The sequence below is a fragment of the Enhydra lutris genome, unplaced genomic scaffold, assembly GCF_002288905.1.
Source record: "Enhydra lutris kenyoni isolate GAN:26980312 unplaced genomic scaffold, ASM228890v2 scaffoldscaffold21, whole genome shotgun sequence".
In the NCBI taxonomy this organism is placed as follows: Eukaryota; Metazoa; Chordata; class Mammalia; order Carnivora; family Mustelidae; genus Enhydra; species Enhydra lutris.
In genome coordinates this window covers 66,580,914-66,593,198 of record NW_019154105.1, presented here as the reverse complement: position 1 = coordinate 66,593,198, position 12,285 = coordinate 66,580,914, and the positions used below count along the sequence as shown (strand labels likewise).

Below are 12,285 nucleotides of genomic sequence, written 5' to 3'. Positions count from 1 at the left end.
CCCTGGTCATCCATGGGGCTGATGGCAGTGAGTGAGAGGATGGGAAGTGACATTTTGGGACACCTTGAGGGTCAGACCCTGAGTCAGGAGCCTTTATGTGACTTTTAATTCAGTGTTGACTGCAGCAAAGCAGGTGCCTTCTGACCAAGTCCCGCTCTTCTCTGGGCAGTGGCCACCCCCTTGCTGGGTCCTGCTCCTGCCCCCTTTCTTTCCTTCCCCTCCAGACTCAAGGGTTTCAGGGTAGCAGCAGTTGGGGAGGGGTGAGGCTGACAGTTTGGTTGCCACTGATGCCCTCGGAGGCCATTTTCAGGGAGCCCAGTCCATCCCAGGTGCAGACCTTGGGGCCAAGGGCCTGAAATGCCCGAGATCCCCAACAGCCAGGGACATTGGTGCCCTGCCTGCAACCCACACCCCTGCCACGTCTGAGGTCTCCTACAGCTGCAAGGGACAGTTGTGGGCTCGCCATCCGCGGTAGCTCGGGTGCCCGGGGCCCTCTGCCCCCCAGCCTGAGGGTTTTCCCCAACACAGCACAAGGTGGCTAAGCCTTGCGCAGGCCAGCCGGGTGCCAGGACCTCATTCCCCCCACAGTAGACCCGCGGCCTCGTGCTGGCCTGGGTGTGGAGAGGAGTGCTCAGTGTACATGGTAATTGGAGCCCAAGGATTGTGAAACTGGGGTATTGAACCACAGCACGGTGACCTCATTAAAAGCTGCTTGTGACAGTTCCTGGTCCTTTCCTGGGTGTGGATGCCGCGCGCCCTTTGGTCTGATTCTCCCCATCTCACTGGCCCGCCACGGGGCATACACGCGCAGCCTCACCAATGCCTGGTATGCCCATCTCCAGGGATGTCCCGTGAGTCCCTCCAGGTACCACACGGAATTCCCGCTGCTGCCACGCTAGCTGAGGCCACCTTCCAAAACTGCCCTGTGGCGGGCCCATTTAAGTCTGGACCTGTCAAGCCTCAGGCTCTCGGAGTGTGGAAGGGCATGAAGACTGGCAATTGTCCACCCCTCCCTAAGGGGAAGGTGGTCGGTGGTCACACGGCTGTCCAGAGGCTCGCTGGGGACAGACCCTGTCACCCTGCGAGGCTTAGATCAGGGGGTTCTCTATCTTCCTGGACTCAAGGGTCCAGAACCCAGGCCTGGGCCCCTCCCTCTCAGATCAGCTGGGTGCCCCCACTTGCTTCCCCGGGGGTGGGGGCGGGAGCTTGCCCTGGGCAAGTCAGAACTCTCAATGCCCCCTGCCCCCGGCTGGGTCCTGGGCAATCTGTTTTGTCTCTTCCTGCCTTGTTTCCCCATCGCTGGGTGAGGTGACCTGGAGCAGACACAGAGAGGCTTTGGGGGACACGGAGCGTGGCTTAGCTGGGGCTCGTGGCAAGCCGGGCACCTTTCCAAGCACCCCCCACCTCTTGCCTTGGGGGCGGTGCTATCTGTGTCCTGTCTACACCTGCAAGAGGGTAAGGCCAGGGCAGGAAAGCATCTTGCCTGAGACCACAGACCAGGAGAAGGTGGGGGAGCTGGCCCGATATCCCTGTGCTCAAGGTGGTTTCCCCTGGCCCTCGGCTGGCTGGTGTGTCAGTTCTCCATTCAAGAGAAGCTGTGGCTGGCAGGGGTGGGCTTCCCGGAGCACCCCTGCTGGCTAAGGACCATGTGCTTGTAAACTTTAATTTCCATACAGTAGAGAAACATACAGTACAAGCAACACGGGGAATCCATTGTACAGCAAAGCTCACATGTACACGTTGACACACACGTGCCCCCCTGCCGCTCTAGGGGTGATTCCGTGAGTCCATAGCCCCGCGCAGAGCGGCACAGGGGAGGCGAAGCCGGCTCAGTCCTTGCAACCCCACCCTCGTCAGAAGGCATCCTCTGCCCAGCGCCCTGTGGTCACCTCTGGGGGGGACAAGCAGCCTTCCAGACGGTGTCAGACACTCTGCTTCTGGCCAGTCTCTGTCCCACCTCAGAAGGTGACATCATCACCAGCCACAGGGCTTGGCTGGGAAGCCAGGGGACATGCCCTCGGGGCCTGCTCTGAGCCAGCTGCCCACATTTGATTCCCCAAGGTGGTCAGACATGGCTGCCCTCCAGGGCCTCCAGCTGGTGGATGCCACAGCCCTGGTCATTCAGTGTGGTGGGCACCATGGAGTGGGGCAGGGGCTGGGAGGCCTTCCAAGGGGAGGATGGGTTGGGGAACTGACCTGAGCAGGAGACTCGGAGGGGAGGGTGGGGTAGGAGTGGGTTGGGCATTTAGACAGAGGTTGGACAGGTGTAAAGGCAGGGCCATAGAAGGGAGGCTGGGACCTGTGGGGAGCTCCAGAGGAATTTTCGAGATATCCCGGGCACTTGGAAGGTGGCCCTCAGGAGCATCTGTACGAGGGGGACATCCGGCTGCCCCGTGGTACTGTGATCTGGAAGCCAACTTTCCCGAAGGCTGAGGTGGGTCCCTGGCCAAACCCTGCCTGTGACTCTGCCCCTGGACAGCCAGAAGGAGGCCACCGGCTCTGTTGAGGACCGTCCGTGGTCCTTCGTCCTGACCCTGTGGGAGGCAGCAGCTCTGGATGGGACCTCTGGGCTGGCACCTGTCCCAGACTGCAGGCTCTGGCACTCAGTGACGTGGGGTCCCACGCTCACAGGACCACCTCTGGCGCGATGCTGAACAGGAGGTCATCATTGCCCCTCCGCACCTCCAGCAGCAGAGGGGACTCGGTCAGGACGGCCTCCTGCAGCTCGCTCGAGTCTGACAGAGGGCGCCCGTTGACCTTGACGATGATGTCGCCATCTTGGATTCCCCCTCTGCCAATGGAGAGACACCCAGTCACCGCACATCCCTGCGAGGCCCAGACCCCACTCAGGGGATAATCTGATTGAACAGGAGCGGTTTAAGAAAAATCATTTCAACAGGTAAGAATAACATCCTGACTACAAGGTGTTTATACCAGCTGGAAACCCATGTCCTACCATAGGCTAGTGCTTTGTAAGCCTGCTTCTTCTCTACATTATGAGGGTTGGGTTCAAGTTCCGGCTGCAGCCTTTTTGGCTGGGCTGCCGCAGGGCAGGCCTTGGCCCCTTTGAGCCTTAGTTTCTACCTTACAGTCCCATGTGGGAACACGCTGCAGATTCCAAGGTCCAGGCTGCAGTGAGGGCTGACTCATTAGGCAGCCTTGGTTGGCAGCGGCCACCCTTGCCACTGAGCCCACCACTCTAGCTCTTAAGGAAGACTGGCCGTGGTCCCTCCCCGTAACTGCTGAAACCCTGAATAAGGGGACTGAGTTTGGTGGCTATTCATTGATTCACAGACCTATGTTTCAACAACTCTACTGCAGGCCAGCTGCGGACCGAGCACCTGTGCTCCAGGGCCCGCCTCTCCCCATACAACCTCTGAAGCGGCACCACAGAAAACAGAAAGAGGGGTCCAGCTTGGTGGAGGGGGCCCTGTGGGGCTGGAGGCCGGCCTGCCTGGCTCCTCTCTACCCCACACCCTGTCCTCGCCCTTCACGGACCCCCGAGCACAACCTCCAGCTCCGGGGATCTCCGTGTAGACTGCTGACTAAGTGCACCCCACCCACCATCCAGACACAGAGCTGGGGCCTGGATCAGCCATACAAGCATGAGGCACCTGCCCTCCACAGGCTGCCTCAGCTCACGGTGCTGCAGACAGTCAGCTGTTCTCTGGTACCCGGTGGTTTCAAAGAACATGGTGCTTTGTCTCATTTGATCTTGACAAAGCCTCCTCAGGGGAGGAAGAGTAGGCTAACTGCCCATTTGCAGATGGGGAAACAGGCCCAGGAAGACCCAGGTGGGCCCACTGAGCTGGTGGGAGTTGGGCTGGATTGGGGTTTGAGCTCTAGGAGGGGGGTGCTCTCCACTACTCTGTCTCTCAAGACCCAAAGGAAAGGACATGCTGGGCTAAGGAAGGATACTGCCAATTCTCTAAGGGGGTACATCATCTCTCCAGCCTGGGTGGAGAGGCTTAGGAGTGGCTTAGGCGATAGACCAGAATCCCACCTGCCATTTCTGTGCCATGTCATGTGCTGGGACGGGGCTCAAAGTCATGCAAGGTCACTGAAGCGGGCCCACCCTAGGCCTCATGCCCACGCAACTCCACCCTCCTCCTGTCCAGGGTCCCTGCTTCTCATAGGGTGGTCTACCTCTGAGAAGGTGAGTTTGGAACAACCTCTTGCACGTAAATCCCACTGCTGACCGATGGGAAGTCTGGATTGCTGGCCTTTAGTTCTTCCACCAAACTGAAAAAGAAGTTTCACAATGAATGCACTTTTTCTGAGCCTCTAAACTAACTCTGTGGCACAAAACTCTGCTGTTCTCCAACCACCCAGGCCAGAAGAGGCATCTCCTTTGGACCCTGACACTACTCTGTTTTACCACTGACCACTCTGGGTTGTCACTTGTTCTTCTCAGTGTTGCCCACTTGACATGGGCTCCTCAAGAGAAAGTTTACTGAAGGTGGTTGATTAGAAATGTGGATAGGGAAGGGTGTTGGATAGATGGGAGGGTGGGTGGAAGGAGGGATGAGAAAGAAGGAAAGGTAGAAGAATCGATGAATCAATGGATGGATGGATGGAGAGATGGATGGATGGATGGATGGACGGATGGTGTGATGGATGGATAGACAGATGGTGTGATGGGTGAATGGATGAAAAGACAGAAAGAAAGAACACATTTAATAGAAAGTTTGGTATATTGGTCTGGATTACAAATGGCTGTCAGATTTAATTTAGATTAAGAGTTGATTAAATGGGAAAAATCATCATTTTAAGGACTGTATAGTTTTGAGAGTATAATCAATTGAGCATGCCTTAGTTCTCCCCACAGCATGCAATGCTCCTCCTCCTTCTCCAAATCCTTGGACTTGACTTGGCAAGTTTTTCTCGCCTTGCTTCCCTTCCTTCTCCCTCTCTCTCCTTGCCCTCACACACTCCACCCTTTATTTTACTATCAGTGTTTCCAGCCACCCACTCTGCTACAGATGTGATACCGATGAGTAGGACACAGTTCTCACTCCCAAGGAGTTCAGATTCAAAGTTGAGGGGGGCAGGGCACAAGAGGTAATTCCATCCCCTGGGACCAGTGCAATGCTTGGAAGGGAAGCACAGCTATACAGGGGGGAAAGGTGGTACTCCTCCCACTTGAGTTTCAAGGGGAGTAGAACAGTGTTCCCCCAAAATTTGTGTCCACCGAGAACCTCAGAATGTGACTTTGTGTAGAAATACAGTCTTTAAAGTTCTATTGGTTATGGATATCTAAGTAGTGTCATTCTGACTTAGGGTGGGACCTAAATCCCAGAACTGGTGTTTTTATAAGAGAAAGAGGCTACGTGTGGATGATTGGGGTGGTGTGACTACAAGCCAAGAAACACCTGGAACCCCCAGAAGCAGGGAGAGGCAAGGAAGGATTCTCCCCACAGAGCCTCCAGTGGGAGCACAGACCTGCTGATGCCCTGATTTTGGACCACTAGCTTCCAGAATGTCAAGAGAATGGATTCCTATTGTTTAAAAAAAACACCAAGTCCGTGGTAATTTGTTATGGCAGCCAAAAAGGCTTGCTTCCTCGAGGAAGGGGCACCTGAATGGATTCCTGAGGGAACTGAAGGAACCTATTAGACAAAGTGGGGAAAGGTATTGCTGACAGAGGGCTGGCCTGAGCAGAGGCTTGGGAATCTGAGTGTGTCTGGCACACAGAAACACCCGTAGGCAGCTGGGCATAGCTGGGTGGGGTCTGGGAGAGGAGGGGAGGGATGAGGGTGGATGGGCAGCAGGGCTGCATCCTCAGACACTCACTTCGATGTGATGGTCCGCATCCGTATGCCGATGAATCGCTTCTTCCAATCTGGGAACAAAACATGACAGGACCTTGTTAGAGTCACTATGAAAGCCTCTGCGCACCCTGAGGGGCCAGGTGGGTTGGGAAACTCCCCCCCCAGGAGCAAAAAGGAGCAGGATCCATCCCATGTGGTCACAGGCCTAGAACTGTCTCTGTCCTCCAGGCTGCTGTTGAGGGGCTCGGAGATGTCCTGACTAGTCTGGTGACTTCCTGCTCACCCTTGCCCACAGGCCCCATGCAACCACAGCAGCTCCCACAGCTGCTCTGCCACTGAACCCCACACCCAAACCCCAGCAGCCAGTGGAGGTTTCCTCCCTAGCCTCCATCTCGCAGGCTCCCCAAACTTGCCTGTTCAGATATGAACTTGTTACCTTCTCCTGCCTTCCCCATAAATGATAACATTAGCCAATAATGCCCAGTGAGCACTGGCCATGTGCCAAGCCCTCCAGTTGGGAGACTTAAACACACAACTTCCCAAGCTGGCAGCTCTATCCCCTTGGCTCTGCCGGTCTGTGACTTAGAAGGTGTCTCAGCCCCAGAAATAACATTTTCCTATTTGGAACCATAAAACAAGTCTCAACACAATTAAAATGGCTTATCATGAAAACGTGCTCTCTGACCACAATGAAATTAAAGTAGAAATTGGTAATAGAAGGGTATCTAGAAAATTTCCAATAACTTAGAAATGAAATAACACACTTCTGAATACCTCATCTTCAAAGAAGAAATCAAAAAGGAAATTAGAAAGTATTTAAAACTATATAAAAATGAGAAAACAACATATCAACATTTGTGAGGTGCAGGTAAAGCAGTACATGGGGGAAATTAATAGTACCAGAGTGCCAATATCAGAGAAGAAGAAATGTCTCACATCACTGATTTCAGCTTTCACCATAAGAACTAGAAAGAGAAGACTGAATGAACCCAGTGTAAGCAGAAGAAAGGGAATAATAAAGACTAGAAATCAATGAGATAGAAAACAAATTCAAAACAGAAAATAAATGAAGGGCAGAAGCTTATTCTTGGAGATCAATAAAATCAATAAGGTTTCAGCCAGACTAATCAGCCCAAAGAAGAAAAAAGAAAAAGACAAGACAATTATCCATATCAGGATCAGGCATGGGAGAAGAGCCATCACCACAGAGCCTATGGTACTGCTAGGGTAAGAAGATGTAATTATGAAAAACTGGATGCCAACACATTTGACAACTCAGACAAAATGCACACATTTCTTGAATTTTCCAAACTGCCAAACCTCACTCAAGAAGAAGCAGATAACCACAGAAGCCCCATCTCTATTTTGTAGTTAAAAATCTTCCCACAAAGAAAACGTCAGGGCCAGGTTGTCCCACGGGAGAACTCTACCTAATGTTTAGGAAAGAAATAGGATCAGCTCTGCAGAAACTCTTCTGGAAAACTGAAAATGAGTGAATACTTCTGTGATGTTGTGATTTATAATAAGAAGTATATGTTTTGGTTTTCATTTATGGTTCCCAGCACATGGCCCCTAAAACTTCTGTAATTCCCTATGACAAGCACTCTGGGGACATCTTTTTGCTGCCAGCCCCTGAAATAGCCTCACGGTGATAAATGTGCAAAGGGTGTCTTCTGTTACTCATAACACAAGCCCCTTTCAACCACTTCCAAGTGTTTGTTACTGAGGTGATTTTGAGAAGACCTTAAGTTTAGGGCTGGTTGCCAGGAAGCCTACAATGTGATTAGGGAGTCGAACTTTCAGCCCCAACCTCCATGCCGCCTCTGGGGAAAGGTGAGGGGCTGGAGGTGAACATAATCACAAATGGCAGTGATTGAACCAAACATGCCTACACAGTGAAGCCTCCATACAACCCCAAGAGGGAGAGTCAGAGAGCTTTCAGGTTGGTGGACATGGAGGTGCTCTTTGTCCTTTCCCAGACCTACCCCGTACACCTCTCCTATTGTTCTTGAATTCTACCTCTTTACACACAAACTGACAATGTAGCAAGTAAACTGTTTCCCTGAGCTGTGTGAGCTGCTCCAGCAAATGATCAAAACCAAGGAGGGGGCTGTGGGAACCGCACATCTCCAGCTGGTGCACCAGAAGCACAGACGACAGGCTGGACTTGTGATTGGCACCTGAAGTGGGGGGCGGTCTTGTGCAACCTTAACCATGGGTTCTGACACCCTCTCCACGTAGACAGTGTCAGACTTGGGTGAAACGGTAGGGCAGACTGCTGGTACAGGGGGTCCCCTTGCATTTGGTCACCAGGATGTCAGAAGTGAAGCTATGTTATAGCAGAGAACTGAGGACAGACAAGAGGCACAGGAGGGGTGTTCTTCCTAAAAACCACCCAACCATCATCCTGTACCCAAAACTGCAAGAGAATACTAGATCAACACCCCTCATGAAGATGGCGGCAAAAAACCCTTAAACATTTTCAGCAAATCAAATCCAGCAATATATACTAATAATAATACATCACGATGGGGGAGCTTTATCCTAGGAATGCAAGGACGGTTTAACATTCAAAAATCAGCCAATGCAATTCATATTAACAGACTACAAAGGAAAGCCGTCATCTCAAAAGGTGTGGAGATGTGTCTGACAAAATCTTCTAACCCCATCTGTTCCTAGGAAAAACTATGAATTCAAGGGGACTTTTTCCATCTGAGGAAGGACACCTTCAAGAGATGTTGAGTGAGCATCCTACTTGTGGGTAAGAGTCAGACTCCAGCCAGGCAAGAACAAAAGAAAAGGTATCCAGACTGGAAAGAAAGATGCAAAACTCTTTCTGTGCACAGACTGCAGGACCATCTGTGTGCAAAATCTGACAGAACCCACAGGAATTCCTACCAGCATAAGCTGTCAATGTCATGGGATCTCTTATGACTAATTGACATACGAAAATCAACTTTACTTGTATATCCTGGTAACGAACCAATCGGAAATTGAACTTTAACATTGAACAACTGAAACAATTGAAATTGAAATCAGGAATTGACAAGCTGATTCTAAAATCCATTTGGAAATGCAAAACCAAAAAATGTTGGAGGCAGGACAAAGCGGGAGGACTGATGTCACCTGACCTGAAAACACAGCAGAGCGGTGATATTCAGGACAGACAGACAAGTGGGACAGAAAGGGCTCATTCTACTTTTGACAAAGGGGCAAAAGCAATTTAGTGGAGAAAAACACATGATGTTGGAATTGACTCTCCAACGCAGGAAAAAAAAAAGAGGGAGAACTTTGATTCATACTTCGCACTCTTAAAAAAATTAGTTCAAAATGCATCATTGTCCTAATGTGAAGACCTCAGAAAGTAAACTGCTAGAAGAAAATGTAGAAGATAGTCCTGACCTTTGGCTAGCAAAGATTTCTTAGATACAATTCCACACACATTAAAAAAAAATTGACAAAGGAGACTTCATAGAAATGGATAAAACACCCCTTTTTGAAGGCGCTATCAGGAGAATGAAAAGTTAAGCAGCAGGAGGAGACATTTCGGCTCATCTCTCTGACAAAGGCTCCCATCCAGAATGTATCTGGACCCTTCTCAAAACCTGGGAAAAACACAAACAACTCAACTTTTTAGAGAGGGCAAAAGATCTCAACTGACATTTTCACTTAGAAGATCGATGGTCGGGATCGATGGCCCCCCGAGTGAGAGGAGGCCAGCAGGGTTGGGGGTTGGGAGGGAGGGGAAGCTGCCTGCTGGCGGCTCTGCTGGGTTGGTGGCTCTGGTGTTTACCCCCAGCAGGTGCAGCCCCAGGACAGTTCCCAGCAGAGATGGGCTCATGGTCTGCCCTATATTTTGAAAGGACCCCTTGGCTGGGAAGGGTTTTTGAGGCAAAGGCAGCTGCGTAACCTGGTGCAGTGCTCCACGATGGGGCCAGGCTGGAGATGGGAATCTGGGAGTCACTCCCTAGACGGCATTTCCATCCACAGGTGGGGTGAGGTCCTCAGAGGTAGGAAAAAGACCCAGGCAGAAGCCTTGGTGCTGGCTCCTGGTCAGCATTGCCCAGAGCCCCAAGGTCACGCTTCAGAACAGGAAGGAGCCCGAGCTTCCAGTGCTTGTGCGTGAGCAGCACCCTGGCCGGCAGAGGTGCAGTCCTGCCCCCTGTAAGGCAGAGGCCATCCCGTTAGGGCCCTTGGTTGGAAGCCCACTGCACACCCCAGAACCAGCAGGCTCGGCCAGATGTGGCTTCTCCAGAAACCCCGGGCAGTGGGGCTGGGACAGGGTGGCTTGATGGAGTTTCTGGGTCAGCAGACAACTTTGCATCTCCTCCTTCACAGGGAGATCACCCAAATGTGGAGGGTCCCACGTGCTGGGCTGGGAACCTGGAGGTGGTGGGCTGGGGGGCCTGACTTTGTTTCCTGCTCCACATGCTAGGAAACCACTTTGGACTGGTGTGAGGCAACAAAGCCAGTGAACGCTTAGCACTGGTCCCGACCACTGGGCTGGGGCAAGCCGAGCTCAGGAGAGCCTCCCGCACCTTGGAGAAGGGACATTGGGCTTCCAAGCATGGTGCTGTCCCCTCACACCCCTGCCTCTGGCTGCTGCCTCCTGGTCCAGGGGAAACAATGTCGCCCGCAGGTGTCCCCAGTCTGCCTGATCCTGGAGGCCAGGAAATGTGCCTTCCAGGGCCTCCCTGCAGCTCTCCCTGGGCGCACAGGACACAGAGACCCCCAGGGCAGGAGACAAGTGATGTTTCCACTCCCCAGGTTGGATGGGACCCCACCGTTCACAGAGGGCCTGACATCCATAACCACCCAGCCCCACTGACCCAAACGCCCCCGGGGGTGAACCCCCAATCCCTCCTGGAGCCTGAAGCTGAGGTTCCCTTGGACCAGCATGGTGTCCCCTCTCACCTCCAGAGAACCCCAGAGTCCTCTGTGCCCCATAGCCCTACACAGGAACAAGAAACCCCCCTTAATGTTTCCTTGGTTTAATTTAAGGATGGCTTGTTTTAAAGAACTTTAGATTAACCTGGTTTAAGTATTTTGATGATTTTATTAAGACAAAACAGCAGAAGTGAACACCAACTTCAGAAGGGCTTTAAATTATAGATTCAGTCGTCCAGCTAAGATTTGTTGGGCTCTCTGACCAGTCCACATGTCCTGGGGGAGGAGACAGCTCTGGGGACAGGGGCTGAGTCTCCCAGCGTGTCTGCGGTGAGGTCGGCACTGACAGGGAGAGTCTCTGCCCAACAAAGGAATGGGCCCTGCTGGCCCCTGGTAGGTTCTGAGAGGGGAGAGGAAGTGAGGCAAGAAGCCAGGGGACGCTATCATCTGATTTCTAACAAACAGTCACCCAACAGCTCAGTCTATACAAAAGGCAGATCCGCCAATTTCCTGGAAGGGAGCCAAAGTCAAGGGCATCCTTATGGGGGAGGATAATTACACTAGAAAAGCTCAGTTATTAGAGAAATCACCAAGACTATGACAGGTAGGAAGGTGCAACCCTGGGTTAAGTTCTGAGCTTCCTAGCAGCCAAGGAGAAAAGATGTGGGGTTAGATGCCCCTCCCCCACCCGTCCAAGAGAAGAATCGTTCAGCTTCTGCAGGTAAGACTGGCTCTCCAGGCCATCTTCACATGAGTGACACTGATGAGCCCAATGGAGTCCTCAACAGGGGTTCTTCACATGACCAGTCCTCACGGCACTGGTCTTGGCTGCACTGGGCTCCGTGTGCTTGGCTGGTGGGATCCTGGAGGATCGGGCAAGCATGTGGAAGCCCCCTGCTCTCAGTAAACTGCTGGTGAAGGGGCTGGGAGAAGACATGGAAGCAATCTGAAGGTGGCACTAGTGGAATGGCCCAGGTCTGGACACTGGCCAGGTGGGCACGGGAGACAAAATGGTGGGAGGGAGACATTCACTTGGGCTAGGATGAAAGGCGGGAAAGTGGAGGGCACCAGGAAAGCTCCTGAGATCAGGAGACATAGGACCCTCCTCTGGAAGGCAGCTGTGACCACCAACCTTAAGAAGGTGATGGGCAGGCCCTCACTGGGGAGAGTCAGCCATGCCTGGCCTAGGCCTCCCTCAGGTGGGTGCTCATGGCCATCCAGGCCTGGCTAGGGAGAGCCGGACATCCCTACGTGGACAGGGAGATGGAGCTGAGTGGAAGATGCTTTCCAAGGATTGGGGGCTTGGGCTCCACTCCGCTGGAGGAGAGACTGTCCTCCTGGACAGGCTGCATGACCAGCAGGCTGAAAGGGGGAGTCCTTGGGGATGAGCAGAGGGGAGGGAGGTAGGAAGGAAGGAGGGAGGGGTGATGGGTGAGTGGCTGGTAGAAGGGTGGGTAAAAGGGCAGATGGGTAGATAGGTGGGTGGGTGTATGCGTGGATAGAAGGAAGGGTGGGTTGATAGGTGGATGGATGGATGGAAGGAAGGAAGGAAGGAAGGAAGGATGAGAGAGAGGGAGGAAGGAAGGAAGGGAGGGAGGGAGGAAGGAAGGAAGGAAGGAAGGAAGGA

The 12,285-nt window shown here is 52.7% G+C and overlaps 1 protein-coding gene across 3 annotated transcripts in view; it reads right to left on the bottom strand.

Annotated features, from left to right (window-relative positions):
- Positions 1-2,305: 2,305 nt before the first annotated feature.
- LOC111149183 (HtrA serine peptidase 3) overlaps positions 2,306-12,285 on the bottom strand; it is a 28,356-nt gene continuing 18,376 nt past the window's right edge. The window contains exons 7-10 of one of the 3 annotated variants that reach the window (XM_022506126.1): positions 7,351-7,362; positions 5,794-5,834; positions 4,147-4,242; positions 2,306-2,791 (exon numbers count right to left, since the gene is read on the bottom strand). In XM_022506126.1, coding sequence (XP_022361834.1) covers positions 2,626-2,791; positions 4,147-4,242; positions 5,794-5,834; positions 7,351-7,362 — 315 coding nt within the window. In that variant the 3' untranslated portion in view covers positions 2,306-2,625. Of the gene's footprint in view, positions 2,792-4,146; positions 4,243-5,793; positions 5,843-7,350; positions 7,363-11,546; positions 11,582-12,285 lie in introns of those variants that run through there. The other 2 variants (XM_022506125.1, XM_022506127.1) reach the window with 2 other exon arrangements.